At 41.3% G+C, this 26497-nt stretch overlaps 1 protein-coding gene across 1 annotated transcript in view; it reads left to right on the top strand.

Annotated features, from left to right (window-relative positions):
• The window catches only part of DYNC2H1 (dynein cytoplasmic 2 heavy chain 1), an 807725-nt gene extending 781842 nt beyond the window's left edge, over window positions 1–25883 (top strand). The window contains exons 86-89 of the mRNA XM_082246437.1: window positions 3671–3780; window positions 8634–8715; window positions 19978–20094; window positions 25566–25883. Coding sequence (XP_082102563.1) covers window positions 3671–3780; window positions 8634–8715; window positions 19978–20094; window positions 25566–25724 — 468 coding nt within the window. The 3' untranslated portion in view covers window positions 25725–25883. The remainder of the gene's footprint in view (window positions 1–3670; window positions 3781–8633; window positions 8716–19977; window positions 20095–25565) is intronic.
• The last annotated feature ends 614 nt before the right edge of the window (window positions 25884–26497 follow it).

Here is a 26497-nt window from a genome sequence, read left to right as displayed (position 1 = left end):
GTTTGAAGCCGGCTGTGAAGCCACAAGCAGTCACAGCCGGCTTCCCAAAATATGCATGCCAGCGCCTGGACCCGAAGGTAGCTGAAGAGTCAGCTCTGGTGAAGACAGCGCTGGATCCTTGGACACGTACGTGTTCTATTATTAAAATTCAGCAGCTAAAGTATTTGTAGTTGCTGGTTTTTTTCATTTTTTGTTTCTAGGGTGAAGAGTTGTCACCAATAATTTTTATATTCCAGTAAAGAGTCCACGAGAGGCCATGTGACCACAGCAATGCTTCATCACCTGCCCTCTAATAGATTTACCTAGGAGGATATGGGACAGTGTTAGCTGGGGTGATGAATTGTCTGTCAAAGGGGCAGTTTAAAATATTGGTCGGCCACACTTGGCAAATAACATTGCTAAGAGTAGTTTAAATACCTGCTGAAATAAACATATATGTGTTACTGTCTATTTTTGGATTTATCGTTGTAAGCTAATATAATTACGATCAACTTGATCCTAGGAGGTTGATTTACTGTAGGATTAGTATCTGTTCACTTCATTAGTTCATTAGTATCTGCTACCATGCTAGGTACAAAAAAAAAAAAAAAAAAAAACGCCTAGGGTTGGCTTCTGCCGGTGGCCATAGCCCTGCCCCCATTTGGAACAAACCACTTTTTGCCTAGCATCAAGGATTGGGGACCTAGTTTCCCTGCTGGAAATCTCGTTTTCTTATTTTGGATGGAAAACACTTTTCCTATATATTTTTTACACTGTGATCTTCAACCAAGCATCTAGCTGGATCACAGGTGGGATATATAGATCATGGTAGGCTGTCCAATTGTAGCCTCCAAATGCATGCAATTCATGCAGTTATGTTCCGAAGATCCAGCTGTGTCCTTCAATGAACACAGATAAAAGGATTTTACGATGAGTACAAAAACCCTATTATTCCACATTATAAAATATCTATATAATTGAGATTGCAAGTTGCCAAAACTTGGTTTCATTCTTAGCCCCTTCGGGGGCTTTATTTCACATTGCTAGTCTTTTATGTGCATTGTTTGCCTTGTTAATAGTATAAAACATATTGAATTGTGTTGATTTGAAAAAACCTCACTATTTTTGCATTCACAGCCTCTCTTGTATACCTAATTCTTCAACACTACCTTGTGTACCCAGCAAAAGACCCAGGAGACAAATGCCTTAGACACCTGAATCAGAATTTTGCTGCCAGAGCAGTTTTGGTGTTTTTTGTGCACTTAAAATATTCGTTTTAGGCCTGAGACCTAGGTTAGGTAAAACCTATAAACCGCATATATTTTGTAAAAGCAGAGACCCTGGAGACTAAAATAGTGGTAGTTCCAATTTTTTATGTCACAAGATGTTAGCGCAATGGTTTATCAGTCGCAGATGTTCAGTAAACAATACTCTAAATTTAATTTTATGGCACACAGATGCAATATATTATCCAGTTTTTGGTGAAATACAAAAGATGAGATGGCTTGAACTTGATGGACTTTTTTTATCCAGACTAACTATATAACTATGAGGTTTCACTTCATAGTCAAGTAAATAGATACCCAGCATTTGAAGCCTTGCAATTGAACATGCCCATTAAACGGCAAAAAAATGTGGTACCCAAAAATGTCCAAAGGTGACACTTCAAAAGCTCTTACAGGTCATTGGTTTAGCATTAACCATAAAGAAGTATTGCGCTTAGTCTAGTGTGGCCAGCAATATTTAACATTCAACATGTAATATGTAACATTTATAGCAAAGTCTATGTATTTGTATGTATTTGTATGTGAGTACCCCTGACGTGCATTTGTGTACACATGTGGGGACAGGGAGGGGCTCAACATTTTTGCAGGGATGTGGGGGTTAAATGTTTGGATGCACCTTAACTTTTTTGATTTATTTACTTAATTTTTTTTTGCTTTCAAATAAGGGACCAATAGCACATTCTGGGGCTCTTGTGGAAGTGGCAGCTGCCCGGATTACTTCTATCTGAAAGCTGATAGTATGTGGAAAACCCCCTACTGCTGCCAACGTATGACATACGGCAATGGTAGCGAATGGGATAAACCTATCCTGCCAGCTAACAATCTGTAGAACATGAGGCAATGTTGAAGATATAAACTCTTCAAATGTACTGTATTTCACTGTTACTAAGGGACATCTGTCTACATATAACTAAAGCCCATATACGCATGCAAAATAGAAACACGAAATTGAGCACACCAGATAAAAACATTGTTTAATGAATGAAAAATGGTTAAATCTCTCTTACAACAAAGTGACTTCATCAGGGCATATCATCAGGAATAACCATTCCATCGATAAACCAGGTCACACCAAAAGATGCTGAAGACACTCTTAAGTAGCTAGCAAAAGGAGAGGTGTTAGCAGAGATGGAAACCTCTGGTCTTTTGCAGTACCTTATCCTTCACTCTGATGAAGGTAAGTGGGCCTTGGAACATGTCAGTGGAGGTACTATACCCATCCAGGATACAACTTTGGTCCTCTGTACATTGGGGGATGTTTTTGTACGTAACTTGTCCATAGTTCCTGCAGTGTTCACTTCAGAGGTTATCATTACTGATAACATCTCTCCTTTCACTGGTTACCTGGTGGGAGTGTTTTTGGCATCTGTTGGTGTGACCTGTGTTACTAGTAGAATTGTTATTAGGCCTCTTACACATGATACTCCTGTTTGAGCATCTCCTTTTTCAGCCGTAAATTTAAGGTGTATTTGTCTTATTGAAATTATTGAAATGTGTGCATTTTACCTTTTTTTTAATAATTGAGATGTTTTTATCTGCAAGATCCATTGCCCACTGTTTTGTGTTTCTGTGAAGGAAATTGTAAATTCTGTATACAACTTTATTCCATTTTGTATGCTTTGCTTATGTATTTCACAATGCTCTGATTGTGCACATGGCACTAATAATGTTTTGATTACATACATTACATTACATACATTACATTCTTTCGAGACCTGATAAGAAGGCCATGTACACATGAAAAATAGAAAAACAAAATAGAGCTCACCAGATCGTGCAGATAAAAACACATTTTAATGAATGAAAAGTGTTAAAATTGCTACTGCTTGCCTATGTTACACCCCTTGTTACCTTAAAAATACAATTGTAATAATAGTGTGATTCCTACATAAGCATATGTACAGAAAAAACTTTAATTGCGCCGAATGAACAGAAAAGTGCTTTGGAAAAATGCTGACTGTATCTTTTTGTGTCTGTTCCCTACTGCAGTAGCGATTATTATTTTGGAACCACTGATCAATATGAGGATAGGAGTTGCCTATCTATAAGTGTCCATTCACACTGGTACGACTTGTCAGAGGATTTGGTCAACCTGTTCAGCCTGACAAGTCGTGCACCGTCGCTCCCACTGTGTAGTACAGGACCGGTTCTAATAGGAGCAACTCAAGTCGCTCCGACTTAGAAAAAGGGTCCTGTACTACTGCGGGGCGGCCTGGAGGCGACTTGCATAGACATCCATTTTATGAAGTCCGTGCAAGTCGCGCCGAAGTCGCGACTTCACAGGTCGCCCCCTAAGTCGGAGCGACCTAGTGTGAACCGGCACTAACCGTTTCGATTTTGAAAATATAATAATTGTACATTTTTTTTATCTGCATTTTAATTTTTTGCTTTGTTATTTGAAACAGAATTGGGTGGAAAAGGCAGAAAAACAGAGTCTTTTATCCGACAACTTAGACCTGTCAGAACTTTTCCATCCGGATACATTCCTGAATGCTTTACGTCAGGAAACAGCAAGGTAAATCTATACATTTTTTGTATGTCTGTATTTGTTTAATGAATGTAAATGTAATGTAGAGTTTTTGGCTTGTTGCAAGGGAAGTCTGTCAGCACGGATTAGTCCTGTTTTTTTCAGTTGTTTCAAGCCGCTACAAACTATTCTTTAATGAACCCTCCCTGTGCAAACAGTCAGTTTAGAGGAGATTTCATGGTACAGCTCATAATCAATAACTTTTTTTTTTTTTTGCTGGAGTTTGAAGAAAAAAAAAATCATATTTTTAAATGGCATAAAGTAAGTGGACTCTGCGTGAGTTTACACAATTAGCCTGCTAATTGTTGCTTAGTTTTTGCTATTCTAAAACCATGAAAGTGTCCCTTTGGTTTAAAATGTCAGTATGTTGAGAGGTACTAACAACTACTTTCTGAAGCTTTACTGCATTCAACTTTAATTTTTAAAAAGTGTTTTGAGTAATTTCAGCAAGGTTGAATTTACTTGGGATAGGATATGTATTTTAAAGAGAACCTGCCTTGGGGGAAAATACCCACACTGCCATTTCTATATCTTTTGTAAAAATGCTTGTTCCTGGCTGTCATACTGGTCTTAATTCGTATCAGTCAATTTAAACCAGAGAGCGAATATCATTCTCTGTTTACTCCACACTGCGTCTGAAATTTACAAGGGATTCATAACATGCCGAGTGCCTTGTGCCTTTGTAGTATTCTGTGCATAACACTGCATAGAACACTCTGTAGTAGGAGGAGATGCCAGTGACATGGCTCCCAACCTCATATCTAATTTTTCCCATTCATAAAAATGAACAGGACTCCTGTGTTCCTAACCAAGAAAAGTACCAAGCACATTTTTAAACCACATCACTGTTTTTGATAAATGCGTCTTTTTTTTTTTTTTAAGGCAGCAGTATGGCAGTGGTAATACCATAACAATCCTTTCTAACTGGGCCCCAAAGTGAGTCTTGGCAGGTCAAAACCCCTGACCTTCATACTTCTTCCAGATCTTTAACTTGGGGAAGTTGGCCATGATGTCCAGGCAAGAAGAATTCTAAAAATTTTAGTTGGATTGGTACCAATTAGTAGCAGTGGCATCACACGTTCCCATAAAACTATTTTCATTAGTTCCCAAAAAGGTTTGTTTAGTGATTTACGGTCCTCCCCTCACTATTTTCGTGGGGGCGCTATAAACTTTGTAATGCCTGTGTGTAAAATCAGCCATGCTGAGCTGGACTGGATGCTATGGAAGGTGTTTTAATACATACATCACAGAGTAGACTAGGCATATTTCAGAGACTGTGTGAGTTGAAGGGAAAACCCTCACGTGGGATCAATCACAAAGCATAATAGATATACATTCTGTCAGACTGTGTGGGGTGAAGGGAACCCCCCCATGTTGGATCAATCACAGACCAGAATAGGTATATGTCAGGGTGTGTGCGGTGAACGAAACCCCCCCCCCCCCCCCCATATAGGATCAATCACAGAGTGGGATAGGCCTATAACAGCTTGTGTGCATTGAAGGAAGCCCCCATATCGGATCAATCTAAGAGTGGAATAGATATATGTCAGGGTGTGTTCAGTGAAGGAAACCCCCCATATGGGATCAATCACAGTATGGAATAGGTATATGTCAGGGTGTGTGCGGTGAAGTAAACCCCCCCATATCGGATCAATCACAGTATGGAATAGGTATATGTCAGGGTGTGTGCGGTGAAGGGAACTCCCAATATGGGATAAATCACAGACCAGAATAGGTATATGTCAGGGTGTGTTCGGTGAAGTAAACCCCCCCATATGGGATCAATCACAGTGTGGAATAGGTACTGTGCCTTGCGAAAGTATTCGGCCCCCTTGAACTTTGCGACCTTTTGCCACATTTCAGGCTTCAAACATAAAGATATAAAACTGTAATTTTTTGTGAAGAATCAACAACAAGTGGGACACAATCATGAAGTGGAACGGAATTTAATGGATATTTCAAACTTTGTTAACAAATAAAAAACTGAAAAATTGGGCGTGCAAAATTATTCAGCCCCCTTAAGTTAATACTTTGTAGCGCCACCTTTTGCTGCAATTACAGCTGTAAGTCGCTTGGGGTATGTCTCTATCAGTTTTGCACATCGAGAGACTGACATTTCTGCCCATTTCTCCTTGCAAAACAGCTCGAGCTCAGTGAGGTTGGATGGACAGCGTTTGTGAACAGCAGTTTTCAGTTCTTTCCACTGATTCTCGATTGGATTCAGGTCTGGACTTTGACTTGGCCATTCTATCTAACACCTGGATATGTTTATTTGTGAACCATTCCATTGTAGATTTTGCTTTATGTTTTGGATCATTGTCTTGTTGGAAGACAAATCTCCGTCCCAGTCTCAGGTCTTTTGCAGACTCCATCAGGTTTTCTTCCAGAATGGCCCTGTATTTGGCTCCATCCATCTTCCCATCAATTTTAACCATCTTCCCTGTCCCTGCTGAAGAAAAGCAAGCCCAAACCATGATGCTGCCACCACCATGTTTGACAGTGGGGATGGTGTGTTCAGGATGATGAGCTGTGTTGCTTTTACGCCAAACATAACGTTTTGCATTGTTGCCAAAACGTTTGATTTTGGTTTCATCTGACCAGAGCACCTTCTTCCACATGTTTGGTGTGTCTCCCAGGTGGCTTGTGGCAAACTTTAAACGACACTTTTTATGGATATCTTTAAGAAATGTCTTTATTCTTGCAACTCTTCCATAAAGGCCAGATTTGTGCAGTATACGACTGATTGTTGTCCTATGGACAGAGTCTCCCACCTCAGCTGTAGATCTCTGCAGTTCATCCAGAGTGATCATGGGCTTCTTGGCTGCATCTCTGATCAGTCTTCTCCTTGTATGAACTGAAAGTTTTTAGAGGGACGGCCAGATCTTCGTAGATTTGCAGTGGTCTGATACTCATTCCATTTCAATATTATCGCTTGCACAGTGCTCTTTGGGATGTTTAAAGCTTGGGAAATCTTTTCGTATCCAAACCGACTTTAAACTTCTCTTCGTTCTTGATTACACACGGAGACTTGATTCTATTTATCATCATTAGTCATTTAGGTCAACATTGGATCATTCAGAGATCCTAACTGGACTTCTGGAGAGAGTTTGCTGCACTGAAAGTAAAGGGGCTGAATAATTTTGCACGCCCAATTTTTCATTTTTTTATTGATGGGAAGATGGATGGAGCCAAATACAGGACCATTCTGGAAGAAAACCTGATGGAGTCTGCAAAAGACCTGAGACTGGGAAGGAGATTTGTCTTCCAACAAGACAATGATCCAAAACATAAAGCAAAATCTACAATGGAATGGTTCACAAATAAACATATCCAGGTATTAGAATGACCAAGTCAAAGTCCAGACCTAAATCCAAACGAGAATCTGTGGAAAGAACTGAAAACTGCTGTTCACAAATGCTCTCCATCCAACCTCACTGAGCTCGAGCTGTTTTGCAAGGAGGAATGGGCAAAAATTTCAGTCTCTCAATGTGCAAAACTGATAGAGACATACCCCAAGCGACTTACAGCTGTAATCGCAGCACAAGGTGACGCTACAAAGTATTAACTTAAAGGGGCTGAATAATTTTGCACGCCCAATTTTTCAGTTTTTTATTTAACAAAGTTTGAAATATCCAATAAATTTCGTTCCACTACATGATTGTGTCCCACTTGTTGATTCTTCACAAAAAATTACAGTTTTATATCTTTATGTTTGAAGCCTGAAATGTGGCAAAAGGTTGCAAAGTTCAAGGGGGCCGAATACTTTTGCAAGGCACTGTATATGTCAGGGTGTGTGCGGTGAAGGAAACTCCCAATATGGGATAAAACAACACAGACCAGAATAGGTATATGTCAGGGTGTGTGCAGTGAAGGAAGATCTCCTTACTGGGATCAATCGCAGAGCAGACCAGGAAAATATCGTAGTCCAGGGCAGTGGGAAAAGAAGGCAATCAGACGCATGTAAAGATTGCAGAGGAACCCTGGGGGGTAACCAAGACCATAACTCTGAGTATTTAGCTGGGGGGGGGGGTGGATTAGCACAGTATAGGAGGAAAGGAATCTTTGGCATGATGATAAACATACTTATAAGTATTAGTTTTTTTTTAAAGACCTGGAAAAAGTAATGACATTTTTATTGCTGCCTGTGCTCTTTTAGGGAGATTTAACCTTACTTCTTGTCCCTGTATGAAAAATAAGAGGAGTGCATGTCCCTGGGACACGGAGACTCAAGCAGTATTAATAACTTTTGGAGTCCTTCTCCCCTAAGGGGGGCCTTGTAGCGGCTCTAACCCTACCCTGATGTGTCCACAACTATAGAAATATTCTCAGTTCAAATAATAGATTATTGTTGGGGTTTTCATATTATCTGTATTGAGGTCATTGTAGCCGTATTAGTGCACTTGCGACAGACAATTGAGTACTGTCCGTGATACTTTTTTTTATATGCACTAACATACAATTTTTCAGGACAAGCTTTCGGGGTATGTCCCCTTCATCAAGATCCAAGCAGGACTGATTAACAAAATGTTTAGCAGAATGGTAATGTTTGTTTTTAATGTGTGTTTTTTTATCATTATGCTAAACATTTTGTTAATCAGTACTGCTTGGATCTTGATGAAGGGGACATACCCCGAAACTTGTCCTGAAAAATTGGATATTATCTGTACATATAAATATAGATAAACGCCAGTGGTCCATACAGTCATGTATTCAGAGAACATAGCTGCCCTCTTGCAGAATTTTGTTTGTTTAGTTAAAAATAAGCATAATACAGCTGTAAGCTTTCATTACATTTCCACGTCTTCCTTTTAACATCTCTCCTGCATTTTCTGTCCTACTAGAACAATGAACTGCTCAATGGATAACCTCAGATTTGTAGCATCCTGGAAAGGACGCATTCACGATGCCAAGCTCCAAGTCAAGGTAATAAAACACACAATAAACATCACACGGCACAATGAAAACGTCATGTTCAGACAAGATGGTCTGGTCATTGGTATGCAGCTCAGCTCAATACATAATAAAACTCCTTTAAAACTCCATTGTGATTTACCTTTGCCGTGTTTCCCTATTAGTCAAACAGCCCGTTGTGTTTTCCGTGTTATTTGGCATAATTTGCAAACAGCGCGCAGTTTGTATGTGACCTCTGTAGAAGTCAACAATTAAATTAACAGCCCACGGGATGGTTTATAATGGCTGCTGTCTGGCACCATTCTGTATTCTAGAATAATAAGCTGCAGAACTTTACATGTCAGCAGTTTTTCTGCTGCAGATCTGCTTTGTATAATCACACTTATTAAAAGAGGAATGGTAGGGGTCACAGCCTAAATATGCATCTGCATTAAATATTTATGAAGTATTTCATTTTTATTATAAGTACATGTTAAACTGAAACTCATACCTCTTTTTAAATAAATTTGTCCTTTTTTTTCATGGCTACTGACCAGTTAAATTACATATCAGCACCTTGTATCTGTTTAATATCAGAGATGACGTATGCATGTCCTACAGCATTCTCATCCACCAAACTGCTACAGTCACTTCCAAGACCAATGCTGCATGACCCATTAGTTACCCACTTCTGGACTGGAAGATTTTCCCCCTTAATGACCAGGCCATTTTTTGCGATTCGGCACTGCATTACTTTAACTGACAATTGCACCGTCGTGCGACGCTGTACCCAAATGAAATTGATGCCCTTTTTTCCCAGCTTTCTTTTGGTGGTATTTGATCACCTGTGCAATTTTTTCTTTTTTTAAACAACAAAAAGCGACAATTTTGAAAAAAAAAATATATATATTTTTTACTTTCTGCTATATAACATTCCCCAAAAAAAAATAAAAAAAAAATCAAAAAACAAATGTTTTCATAATTTTAGGCCAATTTGTATATTGCGCTACATTATATGGTCAAAAAATCCCAAAAAGCTATCGTGTCTACAAACTAGGGGAAAGATTTATGTCATTTTTAATTATTTATCACTAGTAATGGCGGCGATCAGCGATTTTTAGCAGGACTGCGACATTGCGGCGGACAGATTGGACCCCTAACTGACATTTTTTACCCTTTTGGGGGGACCAGTGACATTACTACAGTAATCAGTGCTAAAAATATATAATGACACTGGCAGGGGAGGGGTTAACCCAGGGGCGATAAAAGGGTTAAGTGTGTTCCTAGGTGGTGTTTTCTAACTGTGAGGGGGGTGGCCTTATAGCAGCACAGAGACCTGTGTTCCTAAACAGCAGGCACACAGGAGCTCTCTGTCGATAGCAGAGAGAACAATGGTCTGCTGTGTTTACAACAGCAGACTGCCATTCTCTCTTCACAAGGATCAATCGTGGGTTCCCGGCAGCAATCGCTGCGGCTAGCCCCGCGCCTCGGCTTCGCCGCTGGCACAAGTACAGAGATTTGCGGGAATCTGCTGCCGTATAACTGTGGTGGCTAGTCGGCAAGTGGTTAATGCCTTGTGGAAGAGGATAGAAACACAAAGTGAGACATGAACTACTGCAGGAAACCCTAATCCTCTAATTCTTGCCATACATGGCTCCAATTTCGATCGACTCTTGGTAAACCCCTGACAGCACTACCCAACTCAACAGAAGTCCTTGACTTTTGTTGAAGCAGCTGGGTGGAAATTTGTCCTCTGCATCAAATCGGATGCAGCCAAAGTTTGAGTATTATGAGTGCTGGTTCACATTTCTGCGATGCGTGAACTCTGCGAATATACAGCGTGTTCCTGCATCACATCCGCACCCCTGGCAGTTCACACTGCCATATGCGATACGCTGGGGGTGTCAATTAAAAGTTAACGACACCCCCAGATCAGATCGCATATCGCAGTGCGATCTGAAAGTTCGCACAGAATCAGATCGCACTTGTGTGAACCACCATGCGATCCGATTCTGTTGCAACCAGAAAAAGGGTCCTGTGCGAGTTAGGTGTGATAGCAGAGCGAATTTAGCCATACAAATTGTATGACTGAATTTGCACCGCACAGGCATCGCATGTAATTTTATTAGCAGTGCGCTCCGAATTACATGCGATCTCTGTGATGGCATAAATGTAAACCGGCACTGACAGCCATGGCTGTCAGAATACAATAGGTGGCAGGGGAGATTGGCCCATCCACTTGTTTAGCATATACAGTGGATATAAAAAGACTACACACCCCTGTTAAGATGTCAGGTTTCTGTGATGTAAAAAAAATGAGACAAAGATAAATCATTTAAGAACTTTTTCCACCTTTAATGTAACCTATAAATTGTACAACTCAGTTGAAAAACAAACTGAAATCTTTTAGGTAAAGGGAAGTAAAAATAAAAAAAATAAAATAATATGGTTGCATAAGTGTGCACACCCTTAAACTAATACTTTGTTGAAGCACCTTTTGATTTGATTACAGCACTCAGTCTTTTTGTATATGAGTCTATCAGCATGGCACATCTTGACTTGGCAATATTTGCCCACTCTTCTTTGCAAAAACACTCCAAATCTGTCAGATTGCGAGGGCATCTCCTGTGCACAGCCCTCTTCAGATCACCCCACAAATTTTCTATCGGATTCAGGTCTGGGCTCTGGCTGAGCCATTCCAAAACTTTAATCTTCTTCTGGTGAGGCCATTCCTTTGTTGATTTGGATGTATCCTTTGGGTCGTTGTCATGCTGAAAGATTCTCTTCTTTTTCAGCTTTCTAGCAGAAGACTGAAGGTTTTGTGCCAATATTTACTGATATTTGGAACTGTTCATAATTCCCTCTACCCTGACATAGGCCCCTGTTCAAGCTGAAGAAAAAAACAGCCCCAAAGCATGATGCTGACACCACCATGCTTCACTGTGGGTATGGTGCTCTTTTGGTGATGTGCAGTGTTGTTTTTGCACCAAACATATCTTTTGGAATTATAGCCAAAAATTTTTACCTTGGTTTTATCAGACCATAACGCAAATTTCCCACATGCTTTTAGGAGACTTCAGATGTGTTTTTGCAAAATTTAGCCAGGCTTGGGTGTGTTTTTCGTAAGAAAATTCTTCTGTCTTGCCACTCTACCCCATAGCCCAGACATATGAAGAATACGGGAGATGGTTGTCACATGTACCACACAGCCAGTACTTGCCAGATATTCCTGCAGCTTCTCTAATGTTGCTGTAGGCCTCTTGGCAGCCTCCCTGACCAGTTTTCTTCTTGTCTCTCCATTCATTTTGGAGGGACGTCCAGTTCTTGGTAATGTCACTGTTGTGTCATATTTTCTCCACTTGATGATGACTGTGTTCCATGGTATATCTAATGCCTTGGAAATTCTTTTGTACCCTTCTCCTGACTGATACCTTTTAACAATGAGATCCCTATGATGCTTTGGAAGCTCTCTGCGGATCATGGCTTTTGCTGTAGGATGCGACTAATAAAATGTCAGGAAAGACCTACTAGAACAGCTGAACTTTGTTTGAGGTTAATCAGAGGCACTTTAAATGATGGCAGGTGTGTACTGACTCCTATTTAACACGAGTTTGTATGTGATTGCCTAAATCTGAACACAGCTACATCCCCAGTTATTAGTGCGTGCACACTTATGCAACCACATTATTTTATTTTTACTTGACTTTACTTTAAAAGTTCATAAATGATTTATCTTTGTCTCATTTTTTACATCACAGAAACCTAACATTTTAACAGGAGTGTAGTCTTTTATATCCACTGAAAGTGTATGGCTAGGGTGCATCATTTGAGGCTTCCTTCAGTGAACACTGCCTGCATTTTAGAACAATAAGTGGTAAGCAACCCCCCATGCTACCTGTAAAAGTCAAGCTAAGCCCAGCCCCTGCTGACTTCTGTGCCTCCTTTTTAGTATAGAGAATCTTGGGAGGCAAAATGAGGTGCGCCCAAGCTTATTTTTTACAGAACAAGTTGAAATTTGTATATAACTCGAGCCCTATATCAGAGACTTCTGATATGCCCTACTTATAAATCTTCTCATCATATGCTCAGCATGAATTACCCGGTATTGTCTCATATTTGTTTTAATGTCTACGTTTACTAAATATTTCCAGCGCGTGTACTGTTTGTACCAAAAACTGAGCATGTTACACATTACAGCCATATGTAGGGTGTAGCATGTAAACATGTAAAAAAAAAAAACCGAAAATAAAGAAAAAAAAAGGGCAGACTTGATGGACTACTGTCTTTTTTTTTTCTACGTTCACTCTTCTATGTTTCACTGACATTTCCTCTAACTCTCTAACAAAAAGCCCATACAGTGGCACAGGCAAGAAAGCTGACATAAGTGTCTGCAGGAGACTGACATTGCACCCGTGATCCACTGATCGCAGGTAAAATGGTTCTGCAGACTCCTGGAGAGTGGAAAGAGAGAGGAAAATAATGAGATGCACATATATAATATATAATACAGCGTATATGCACTGATGGGGATCTCTTTTGTTTAACCACTTTACCACCGGAGGATTTTGCGGTCTTACGTCCAGGCCACTTTTTGCGATTCGGCACTGTGCAATTTTAACTGACAATTGCGCGGTCATGCCACGCCGTACCCAAACGAAATTTACGTCCTTTTTTTCCCCACAAACAGAGCTTTCTTTTGGTGGTATTTGGTCACCTGTTCGATTTTCATTTTTTGCAATATTAAAAAAAACGACAATTTTGAAAAAATAACAATATTTTTCTACTTTGACAGTTAAAAAATATCCAATATATTAAATTTTTGTCATATATTTAGGCCAAAATGTATTTAGCTACATGTCTTTGCCAAAAAAATTCTCAATGAGCGTATTTTTAACCGCTTTATGACCGGAAGATTTTACCCCATTCCTGACCAGGCCATATTTTGCGATTTGGCACTGCGTTATTTTAACGGACAATTGCGCAGTCGTGCAACGCTGTACCCAAATTAAATTTATGTCCTTTTTTTCCCCACAAATAGAGCTTTCTTTTGGTGGTATTTGATCACCTGTGCGATTTTTACTTTTTGCGCTATAAACAAAAAAAGAGCGACAATTTTGAAAAAATAACAATATTTTTCACATTTTTTTATATGAAATTCCCCCTAAAAAATGTAAAAATTAAAAAATTGTTATCATTTTATGCCAAATTGTTTTCTGCTACATATTTTTGGTAAAAAAAATCGCAATAAGCGTATTTTTATTGGTTTGCGCAAAAGTTATTGCGTTTTTATTTAACGAGTAATGGCGGCGATCTGCGATTTTTTTTTTTTACGGGACTGCGACATTGCGGAGGACAGATCGGACCCTTGACTGACATTTTTGACACTTTTGGGGGTACCAGCGACATTACTACAGTAATCAGTGCTATACATATGCCCTGTTACTGTAAAAATGACACTGGCAGGGAAGGGGTTAATTTTATTGGAGAGGGAGGGGTTAATGTATGCCTGGTGCTTACTAACGTGTGTGGGGGGAGGTGACTGAGTGACACAGGGACAGATCGCAGGTTCAGCTATGCTGAACCCTGCAATCGGATCCTGCCTTGTGTAAACAAAGCTGGCGGATTTCCACACAAGATCCCCGACGATCGGGGAAGAGCGGCGGTGATCACTGCCGCTCCTCCCCTGGCCCGACTCCCGCTGTAACTGAATACAGCGGGAGCGAGCCTCCGGCGGCTCGGAGAGATCTACGTCGCCAGACGATAACGAGCCACTTTGCCGCAGTACAGTCAACGTGACTGGTTGGCAAGTGATTAAAGTGATTGTAAAGCTTTAATTTTTTTTTTTTTCATTAAAATAATAAACATGTAATACTTACCTTCTCTGTGCAATGGTTTTGCACAGAGTGGCCTGGATCCTCCTCTTCTCGAGTCCTACGCCGTCACTCCTGGCTCCTCCCTCCTGTCGAGTGCCCCCACAGCAAGCACCTTGCCATGAGGGCATCTGAGCTGAGTTGCTGCTGTGTGTATCCATTCACAAGGAAAAACTGGTATAACAGCTCAATATATACACACACATGTGTGTGTATATTGAGATGTTACACCAGTTTTTCCTTGTAATGATTAAGCGCACATATTAGTGTGTGAAACGCGTCTACCTTGCCACTTTTTTGCCACATTGGGATGTCCAATAAACCTGTATTTTGACCACATCTGAGATCTGAGTGCAGCCATTTCTTTTCATTATCTTGTGAACATCCGTGGATTGAGAGTGGGCTCAGGTAAGTATTAGAGGGGGCTGCTACACACGGAAGATTTTTTTTACCTTTTATGCATTGAATGAAGGTAAAAATCCTTGTGTCTTTACAACCACTTTAATCCACTATTAATGGTACATACCGTGCAATGTGATGGTTGGCGGATTTACTATACTTGTAGATGTTCCATACTTTAGATCTTCCTGATTAGGTCTAGTCTGATCCTAAAAGTGTAAGCTTAGCCAAAACTTTTTATCTTAAAGGAGTTGTAAACATTTATTTTTTTCTTAAATAATAAGCATGTTAATCTCACAATGGTTTTACACTGAGCGGCCCCAAACCTCCTCTTCTGGGGTCTGCGCTCTTAGCTCCTCTGTGCGCCCCGATAGGAAGCTGCTACATATGAAGATGCACCCAAACCATGCTTGCTCCAAAACCGGGCTGTTTACATTTATAGATACAGCGTGATTCGATCCTGCCCCCTGCTCCTTCCTCAAACGACTTTATGTCAAAGGCTCCTGCTGCTGCCTCTCTGTCCTACGAGGAGAGAGAGACAGGAAAGTTCTGCTGTGGATGGGCATATTGCTGAATTGAAATAGGGCTCTGGTAAGTATAAGGGGGGTGAGGGGGCAGTAAAACTGCTGGGAATGCATTAAGGTAAAAAATGTCCTGCCTTTACAATCACTTTACATATAAAGTACAGGGCACTGTGGATATTCTTAGACCCCCGTTTTTATAGGCTTCTACTTTCTGGTGATTGGACACTGGCAAAAGCTTTTGGACATGCCATCCCCCCCCCCCCCCCCATGTACCCTTAAAATCCTATTACACTCTGTGAGACCTGTGAGTTGTCCCGAGGGGGTGGACCTCTTCTCCTCTCTGGAGAGGTTTTTCTATGCTTAACTTGTTTTCTTATTTTGGATTCTTTAGTCAACTCTTCACTGCCTTCTACTATATCATTAAAGGCAGTGCATCCAGATCAGTAAACTTAGTACTTTGGAAGCAGTACCTGGACCTCACACTGTGAGGATAGCCTGTAATGTTGCTTTTGGCATTGGATTCTGCTTGGGCACTCAAGTGTAGTTAGCTGCATGGTGTTTTACAGCACCAGGTCTGTGGTTCCCAGACCCTGAAGACCCCTTTGGGGTATGCCTACCATAATGGGTAAAGCTTGAACCTAAAAAGGGACAATCAATATGGAAAGATAAGACAAGTTTTTCCTGGTTTTGAGACCAATACTGTATCTTTATAGCAGGAAGGAGACACATTATCCCCATTACTTCTATCAGGAAGCCAGGAATGTGTTTGAGTTTATTCACTTTCAAATTGATGGTAAAAATTCCACCATTCAGAACTTCATCTTGGGTGGATGACTAAGTGTCAAACACCACAGGTTGCACTGTTACCGCTACTTCCATCCAGAGCCCTTAAAAAGTACACAGGCACTTGTTCCCACCCTCTTGCCATGAGGACTTTGTTATAGGATGGTCAACCCCTGTGTATCCTTTCACAGAAGCACTAACCCAATTCCTCACTTCACTCCCCTGGCACCCCACAGAGGAATACCCTCACTAATTGCAATAGTGGATACAAGGCGCAAGGGAACTGCGGCAACACACTCAGACTGCTCAGTGTGGCAATGCTGCCATTACACTAGAATATGAAAGGATACTATGCACTTGCACTATATATTAAAGGATACCTTTACGTAAAAAAAAAATATGAATTTTTTTTTCTTAGGAGCCTGCAGAGCATTGCACCTATGATCAACAGATCTCAAGTTCAGTGTCAGGCTCCTTCAGATTCTAAGCCAGCTGTCAGCCCGTACCTCCTGTACAGGCAGACAGTTACTGAAGTCCAGGAAGAATCCATGAACTACAAGAGTGCTCACCAGCACCCTTGCAGTTTATTGAAAACTACAAGCTGTCTGCCATTGTGGAAGATGGTACTTGTAGTTCATTCAGTCACAGAACTCTGTGAATGAATTGCCTGGCTGTGTGGGTGAAACCCCACAGAGCTGCACTGTTTTTAAATTGTGACAGCAGGTGTGGGGAGAGGATGTCTGCCCGCTGTCACAATTGGGTATCGAGGGATGTGCACCCTCAATATGGGCGTAACATGTTACTAAAAGTGAGCTCATTCTTTAGGCTGGGTTCACACATATGCAATCCGGGAACCAGCGCGATTCCTTTGCGGGTTCCTGTATCACATGTCTCTTGCAGGCAGTTCACACTGCCCTATGCAAAATGCTGGGGGTGTCAATACAAACTTAATGACACCCCCAGATCTGTTCGCAGTGCGAACTGTGAAATGGTGCAGGAATCGGATTACATAGTCGTGAACACCCATGCGATTCGATTCCAGTGCAGACGAAAAAAGGGTCCTACAACATTTTGGTCCGGATGCAATGCGAATTTAGCCATACAATCTGTATGGCTGAATTCCCATTGCACAAACATTGCATGTAATCTGCACAGCAATGCGGGGCGAATCACTTGCAATGTCTGACATCGCAATAGTGTGAACCCAGCCTTATTAACTATAAAGACATTGGGATTTTACACACACATATAGATGTTTGTTCATGGTATTATTAGCCCTGTCACATTATTATATTTGAAATGTGTTTTTCTTATTATGTCTCCTTTGTAATCCTATTACTTTGTATTACATGCAGTAAAGTGGTTGACAATGGCAGGAACTTGTCTATGAGAACACAAATTTGGAGTCTGCACTGCAGCTGATTCCAGAACCTATTAGACTGTATGGTCTTTCTACTGTTGAATAGGGTACCACCAAATGACTTCCTGTGTTATATTCTACAGAGACCTTTCTCCAGGACAGAACACTTGTTAAATGGACGTCACCACTTGTATGACGTGAATAGCACTTGAGAAAAATAAAAGGCAAAATGTAGCTCCTAATAAACCCCAAACATCATATTATTTAATAGACTTCTGTACTGTAACCATAACAGCAGGCGACAGGAGTCCAGGAGATAGCAGCTGCCTGTTGATTGCTTATATGTCTCCATTGTTTTTCCGTGGGTGTAATATTCCCCTCTCACTGATTTTATTTACTTTGGCCTCATTTGTGTTTGGGTTGAGCATTGTTCAGCCACACCAAATGGTGTTTAACGATGTTGTTCCATTAAAGTACGCCTAGCTTTGAATAGCTGGATTTGTATTCAGAACAATTAGAGAATAATTAAAGGAAGTTGATTGATGATAATAGCAGCTCATTTAGGTGTCTTTAATTTGCCATTATGTTTAGGCGTTTATATTAAAATGAAACGGGTGTGCACGTGTCACGTAATGAGATCCATTCATTCCCTGTGATCTTCACTGCTAACAGGATCTGTTAATGCAAAAGTAAATTCTAACTAAAGCGGAGAACACGCACAGCCTTTTTGTCTTTCTTTTTTTTTTTTTTTTGTGCAACTAGCAGGTTGAACAACAGGTTGAATGAAAAAAACTGATTGATACCCACATCAACAAAAGTGGTTTTGATGCAGTGATTTCTCCCGCTGAGACATTTAATTCTGAAAGGAGAACTACCCACCCCCCTCCCCTTCCCCTTCCCCTTCTCCCCCTCCCGTTCCCCTCCTCCCCTTCCCCTTCTCCCCCTCCCCTTCCCCTTCTACCCTTCCCCTCCCCCTTCTACCCTTCCCCTCCCCCTTCCGTGGCCCTTCTCCCCTTCCCCGCCCCCTTCCCCACCCCCTTCTCCCCTTCCCCACCCCCTTCTCCCCTTACCCGCCCCCTTCTCCCCTTACCCTCCACCTTCTCCCCTTCCCCTCCCCCTTCTCCCCTTCCCCCCATTCGCCATCCCCTTCTCCTCCCCCTTCCCCCCATTCCTTGCCCCTTCTCCCCATCCCCTTCCACCTCCCCCTCTCTCTTCCCCTCACATGTGCTGTGAGTGTGACTGCAGGTAGTTGTGGGTGCGGGAATAGGTGCAATTTATACACTGTCTCACAACCTCTACCACCCCCCATATGGAAGAAAAATGTATTTCCAATATATTTAGGGAAAAAATATTTTGAAATATATTGAATATCGCCAAAATTGTAGCATTTCAAATATATTTCCAATATATTTGGGATAAAAAATTTTTAGAAATATATTGAATATGGCCAAAATTGTAGCATTTCAAATATATTTCCAATATATTTGGGAAAAATAAAAAATGTTTTTTTTTTAAATATATTTTAAATATATTTTTCTTCCATGTGGGCCAAAACAGTGTGAACCTAGCCTGGCGGGGAGCATAGGGGACTATGATGTAACAGGGGAGTCTAGGAAGGATGTAAAGGGTGGACTGAAAACACTGATTTAAAGGCTTATACACACTTCTGCAAAGAACTAGGTTGTCCTGCACTAGAAGAACATAGGTATCTGCAAGCTGTTTACAATGCATTTTTTGGCAACTCACTTGAGCTCACCTGAAGGCTCAACAGTGTTGCATAATAAAAGAAAGAAATGTAATTGTAACATTTCAATAAAGTTGAAAGAAAAAAGACACAATGTGACGTGCTTAAATGCGCAATGCACCGCCACTTCCTGGACCTCACAATAAAAGGTGCCCACACATTAGAACTCTGTATTGTACCATGAGGGCCAGGGTGATAAGGCCCAAAAGGATGGGGGGGGGGGGACTGTGATACGTACAGGAGGCTGTGATGTGAAGAATGTAAATCATAGCACAAACATAAGACTTGGACCTTTGCTGGAAGAAAATTCTACTGACCGTACTGAATTTTATTTTAGTAATCCTGCTCTAAAACAATAACACCTGACATTTCTACATGTTTTTTTTATTGCAAAAGCAAATTCCAGTCCCCTAGAAGCTAACAATGAGGAATAGTTGAGGTGTTTGTTTTGAAGTTGGATTTCCTCTTCTCACACATCACAGTGCATTCCTTGGCTTCCTGTTATTTACATGTGTGTCTGAGGCTCCAGACCCGCCATTCTTCTGGTCACGAATATATAGTATGCATCTAAGGCACGATTCTGCAGTTGATGATCTCTTTTGTTTGTGTTGCTAGATCAGCGGACTACAGCTGGAAGGATGCAGTTTTGATGGAAATCGACTTTCAGAAAACCAGCATGACTCTCCGAGTGTATCTATGGTACCACCTTGCTACATGGCCTGGATTACACAGGTACAGTAGTGGTAGCTATACCTCTTACACAGTCAAGAGCCAACTACCAATGCTGGCACTGTTCAGTTGTACCCAATCTTCTAATGGGCCATGAGCTGTACACCATTGCTTTTCTTCATGCCACTGAGAGTTATCTGAGGATTGAAAAAAATGTTCCCGTACTGGTGAAAACTTCTAACAATCACTGCTATCAATACATTTTTAACCCCCCCCCCTTTACAGAAATAACATGTAAGGCCAAGCTAATAAGCAGTCACAGTCCATATACTGTGAATGGACGGCAGCTTCAGGCTAAGCAGCATTGGTTCTCCCCTTGGGGGGCACAACAGTGGGATTCTGTGACTTCTGTTGACACAGTGGATCACGGTGCTCAGTACCCAGCTGCTGGGAGTGGCCCGGTGTATAATGTGATCACTATGACCAATCATAGCAATCACATGATTGCATTAAAAGCAAAACAGTCATAAATGGGTTCCATATACACTGCTCAAAAAAATTAAAGGAACACTTTGAAAACACATCAGATCTCAATGGGGAGAAATATCATGCTGGATATATATACTGATATGGACTGGGTAATGTGTTAGGAATGAAAGGATGTCACATTGTTTGATAGAAATGAAAATTATCAACCTACACAGTGCTGAATTTAAAGACACCCCAAAAATAAAAGTGAAAACATTATGCAGCAGGCTAGTCCATTTTGCTGAAATTTCATTGCAGCAGCTCAAAATGGTACTTAGTAGTTTGTATGGCCCCCATGTTCTTGTATGCATGCCTGACAATGTCGGTGCATCCTCCTAATGGGATGTATATGGTGTCCTGGGGTATTTCCTCCCAGATCTGAACCAGGACATCACTAAGCTCCTAAACAGACTGAGGTGCCACCTGGTGGTGTCGGATGAACCGAAACATAATGTCCCAGAGTGTATCAGATTTAGGTCAGACGACCGTGGGGGCCATTCAATGGATACAATTTCTTCATCCTCTATGAACTGGCTGCATACTCTTGGCACATGAGGCTGGGCATTGTCGTGCACCAAGTGGAACCCAGGACTCACTGCACCAGCATTGGGGCTGACAATGGGTCCAAGGATTTCATCCCAATACCTAATGGCAGTCAGGGTGCCATTGTCTAGCCTGTAGAGGTCTGTGCGTCCCTCAATGGATATGCCTCCCCCGACACTTACTGACCCATCATCAAACTGGTCATGCTGAATGATGTTACAGGCAGCATAAGGTTCTCTATGGCTTTTCCAGACCCTTTCACGTCTGTCATGTGTGCTCAGGGTGAACCTGCTCTCATCTGTGAAAAGCACAGGGTGCCAGTGGAGGATCTGCTAATTCTGGTGTTCCATGGCAAATACTAATCGATCTCCATGGTTCTGGGCAGTGAGCACAGGGCCCACTAGAGCAGTGGTCCTCAACCCTGGCCTACAGGGCCCACTAACGGGCCAGATTTGCAAGATAACTGAAATACATCCCAGGTGATATAATTTGCTGCTCGGTGATTGCAGTACTCTAGTCTGCATCTCCCCAAGGTAATACTTAAAATCTGGCCTGTTAGTTGGCCCTGAGGACCGGAGTTGAGGACCACTGCACTAGAGGATGTCAGGCCCTCAAGCTACCCTCATGAAGTCTTTTTCTGATTGTTTGGTCAGAGACATTCAAACCTGTAGCCTGCTGGAGGTAATTTTTTAGGGCTCTGGCAGTGCTCATCCTGTTCCTTCTTGCACAAAGGAGAAGATATCGGTCCTGCTGATTGGTTAAGGACTTCCTATGGCCCTGTCCAGCTCTCCTAGAGTAACTGCCTGTCTCCTGAAATCTCCTTAATGCTCTTGAGACTGTGCTGGAAGACACAGCAAACCTTCTGGCAATGGCACATATTGATGTGCCATCCTGGAAGAGTTGGACTGCCTGTGCAACCTCCTATAGGGTTCAGGTATCGCCTCATGCTACCAGTAGTGACACTGACCCTAGCCAAATGCAAAACTGGTGAAAAACTGTTTTAAAAGATAAGTAGTGAAAATAAATTGCTGTGGCCTCCACCTTTAAAATCATTCCTGTTTTGGAGGTTGTCTCATTGTTGCCCATCTAGTGCACCCATTGTTAATTTCATTAACACCAAAGCAGCTAAAACTTATTAACAGCCCCCTCTGCTACTTAACCAACCAGATCAATATCCCAGGCGTTTATTTGACTTGATGCTATACTCTGAATAAAAAGTGTTCCTTTATTTTTTTTGAGCAGTGTATATATACATTGGGTGATATACATACAATGTTGATTTGCGGCAAAACCCCTGGGGACCACCAAAATTTTCTTGTGGATCATCAGTGATTCACAGACCACTGTTTTAGGGTACTAACCGGGAAGCAGATCCAGAATGTGTAGCAAGGAAACATGGCTGTCCTCATGTACAAATAGATAGTTAGACAGTTAGGCAGATCATTTTTATAATACATAAACACTCTTGTGCTAGGATTTGAGCCTACCCAGGAACATTAAAAAAAATGTTCTCTTTGTAACAACTGTGGACTACAAAATAGCAGGATGTCTTTAATGGTTCATATTAACCGCATGCTTTTTACTCCTATGGAATGTAGCTACCCAGGGCATGAATAGGGAATCCAGGGTAAAGGGATTGTAAAGAGAAAGGGTTTTTTATCTTCATGCATTCTATGCTTTAGGATATGGAAACCGTCTGTGTGCAGCAGCCACCCAATGCTTACCTGAGACCATCTCTATCTAGCGATGTTGCAGGAGTTTCTCAGCTGCCTGGGACTCCTCTCCTCATTGGCTGAGACCCCAGTGCAATTGGCTCCCACTGCTGTTAATCAAAGTCAGTCAGCCAATCAGCAGAGAGCGAGGGTGGGGCCGGGTCATGGCTCGGTGTCTAAATGGACACAGGTAACTGTGACTCGGCTTGGGTGCCCCCACAGCAAGCTGCTTGCTGTGGGGGCACTCAACAGGAGGGAGGAGCCAGGAGCACAGAAGGGGGACCCGAAAAGAGGAGTATCTGGGCCTCTGTGCAAAACCAACTGCATAGGGCAGGTAAGTATAACATGTTTGTTATTTAAAAAAAAAAAAAGGGGGCTTTACAATCACTTTAAGACCACAATAGGGACAGTGAATCATTCACCTTAGTGCCTTCCCCCAATGGAGTTTATAATCAACTCATAATATTCTCATATAACTCTACAGGCTATATTTTATATTCAATAACATGACTACTACAGTCATACACAGTACAGCTATGTTCTTGGTTTTTGAGAGGAAACTAGAGGAAATATTCACACTGTGCCCTGAGCTACACCAATCTTGTCTCCAAATATTACCTAAAGTGTCCTCGAAACTCCTCCAGAGACCTTCTGCTCTCCTGGCTCTCTGGTCTCCTCTTCCCATGCTCATCTCCAGGACTTCTCCAGAGCCTCCCCTATCCTATGGAATTATTTACTCTCTACCTCATTCTGTCTGGCTATCTCCCACTTTGGCCACCTTTAGGCGATCCCTGAAAACATATTTCTGCAGGGAAGCCTATGCTGCCTCCACCTAAAACTGAACTTTTAACTCTTCCATCAGCTCACCCCCCTCCCCACAGTTATTAACCTTTTTTATCACTTGGAGATGAATTGAACTAGGGTGGTACTGTGGGTAAAAAAATTAAAATAAAGTGCAACATTCTACTAATTATAATGTGTAAGGAGCTGCATGTTGGGAAACATTGGGACTTTGAAGGCACGATTATTATAAAAGTACAAATTTTTTTCAAAACCATTAAAAACTAAAACATACATGTATACATGATATAAAACAGTCAAAAAACACTACATAATTAATTGGCTTAGGCCACTCCAGCACCTGGCTGATGGAGCAATAAACCTGATAGTGTTAGAATATACAGTAGATTAAGCTCAACATGTTTCCTGATAATACGCTTCTTCAGGAGCCTATTTTCTTTTGTAAACTTTCATTTAGGTTCTACAAAAAGAATCCCAATCAATACATTATGAAAAACAATCCTCTATTTTACATATATGGAAAAACCTTTTACCGTAGAAACACAGTGCATAAAAATATGATTTTCATATCTAGGATCCCAAAGGCCAGGAGCAGCATGCATAGGGGCAGAGGCAGATGTGGGGACACACCCGGTAGCCAGACAGATGTATCAAGTATAGAGCAGTGACTCCCTAAAACACTGATAAACGTGGGACAAAAAGAGGGGAATCACCCTAAAAGTGAAGGTATTGTATTAAAGACGAGTATGGCCACCTTTTAGACAGAGCTGTAATAGTACAATTAGTAGATTACCAATCCATCAGGGCCTGGCAGCTCAGATAGAAGCAGTATTGATATTTGAAGGCACTGGAGCAACATTGGCATATCTATATAAGGGACCAGTAGCACAACAGAAATATCCTCTGGAACCGCAGGAGGGAAGGGGTGGGGAGGGATGGGAGGGATGGGAGGGATGGGGGGGGGGTTTCAGGGACACATTTATTGTATTACAAATGAGAACCACATTAACTTATACATAAAGCAATCCAGATATGAATGTAAAAGAGGATATGTAAGAGGTGAGAAGGGGATGAAAAAAAAAAGGGGGGGGGGGAATGAAGATACGGGAGGGGGGGTTGGAAAAAAGGGGGAGAGGAAAAATGGGGATGGGAGGGGGTGGGGGGAAGGACAGTGGAAAGGGGAGGGGAAGGAGGGGTGAGAGAAGAAAAAAGGGGAGGTAAACAAGGTCTCACCTTAAAAAAATCTGTGTTGATACTGAAGGAAACTTACACTAGTGGTGTCGATTTACTACAGAAATTAATACAGAAAACTTCAATATAAGATAGCGGTGGGTATTCCCTCCTATAATTGAGAGGACCACAAGACTAATATCTGGTATGTTGGTCTGAGTATATCCCAGGACACAGTAGTCTGTAGGGATAAAAGTCCCAGAATAAAAATAATTTTTAATCCAGAGGGGAGGGAGGAGTGTGAGAGTGCCACTTGCCCCACCCTTTTAGATTGTAAGCTCTTATGAGCAGGGCCCTCCTAACCCTCTTGTATTTTATTGTATTGTAATTGTACGGTCTCCCTTTATATTGTAATACGCTGCGCAAACTGTTGGCGCTAAAAAAAAAATCCTGTATAATAATAATAACAACAACTAATGATACTTACACCGATGTAGCGGCCATATACGATACAAACTCCATCATGGCATTGTGCTGATGGGAGGGAAACTGAAGGCCCTGAGACCTATGTCAGAATCACTGAGGACAAAAAGCCCCACACACCAAAATTAACTCCCCTGTTTTAATAATGCTTAGCGGAATTCTTCTATAACTAGTCTTAAAAAGCATTTGTAAATAGATTTCACATCCTTAGGCCTGCAGATCAGACATGCCATCGCGATTATCAATTATACAAGGACACCGCTATTGTTGACCCTTTATGCTTTATTGTATTAACAGAATACACTTGGTATCTATTCTCCGGAGGAGTGCATCTCTCTGCCAGTATACACCAGTGCTGAGCGGGACCGAGTGGTGACCAACATTGACATACCATGTGGTGGAAGCCAGAACAAGTGGATACAATGTGGAGCTGCACTGTTTCTGAAGAATCAGTAGAGCAATACAGGAACATATATACGGGAATGTGATATATTGCCTCCATGTGATATTTATATATGGTTAATATTTTGTAATAGTTGTTTATTAAAGTTTCTGTAGCATTATATTTATGGGATTGTTTTATTAAAGAGTTTCCTGAATTTCTAAAAATGATAATGCAGTCTGTTTCTTTGTCAAATGTCACATAAATCTATGATTCCTCCTCATAATTCACTTTTCCATTTGCAGTGATAACACTTATTTCTGCTTTTGGCAATAATTGGTAAAAAGCCCCCCATTGTAGGAGTTATGGTTCACTCTCTCCATATGCTTCTCCGGTTCCTGCAAAGCTGTTATAATTTGCTTAACATTTTTAATTGCATCACACTTCCGGCATTGGAAATCCACTGATTATAAATTAGGATATTTATAGAATAGGGCTTCATCAGCAAAGGAGTGAACTTTGAAGTGTGGACTTTGAAATATAGCTTTCCCAGAGGGAGGTTTACTGAAAGCTGATAATTAAAAAAAACAGCACCTTTGAGTAAAGCTGACCAAATGAATGTAGAATTTGGGAGCTCAGTTTGTTGTGTGATTTTTTTTTTTTTTTAACAGATACCTACTGTAAACCCTATTAGTCTGTGAAACCCAATTCAAGATATATTATGTAGCAATTTAGAGACCTGACGGATTTAACCACTTTACCACCGGAGGATTTTGCTGTCTTACGTCCGGGCCACTTTTTGCGATGCGGCACTGTGCGAATTTAACTGACAATTGCGCGGTCATGT

The sequence above is a fragment of the Pelophylax lessonae genome (assembly GCF_965119305.1).
Source record: "Pelophylax lessonae genome assembly, chromosome: 2".
NCBI classification, from domain to species: domain Eukaryota; kingdom Metazoa; phylum Chordata; class Amphibia; order Anura; family Ranidae; genus Pelophylax; species Pelophylax lessonae.
The sequence above is the reverse complement of the archived record's forward strand: the minus strand, read 5'-3'. Positions and strand labels throughout refer to the sequence as shown.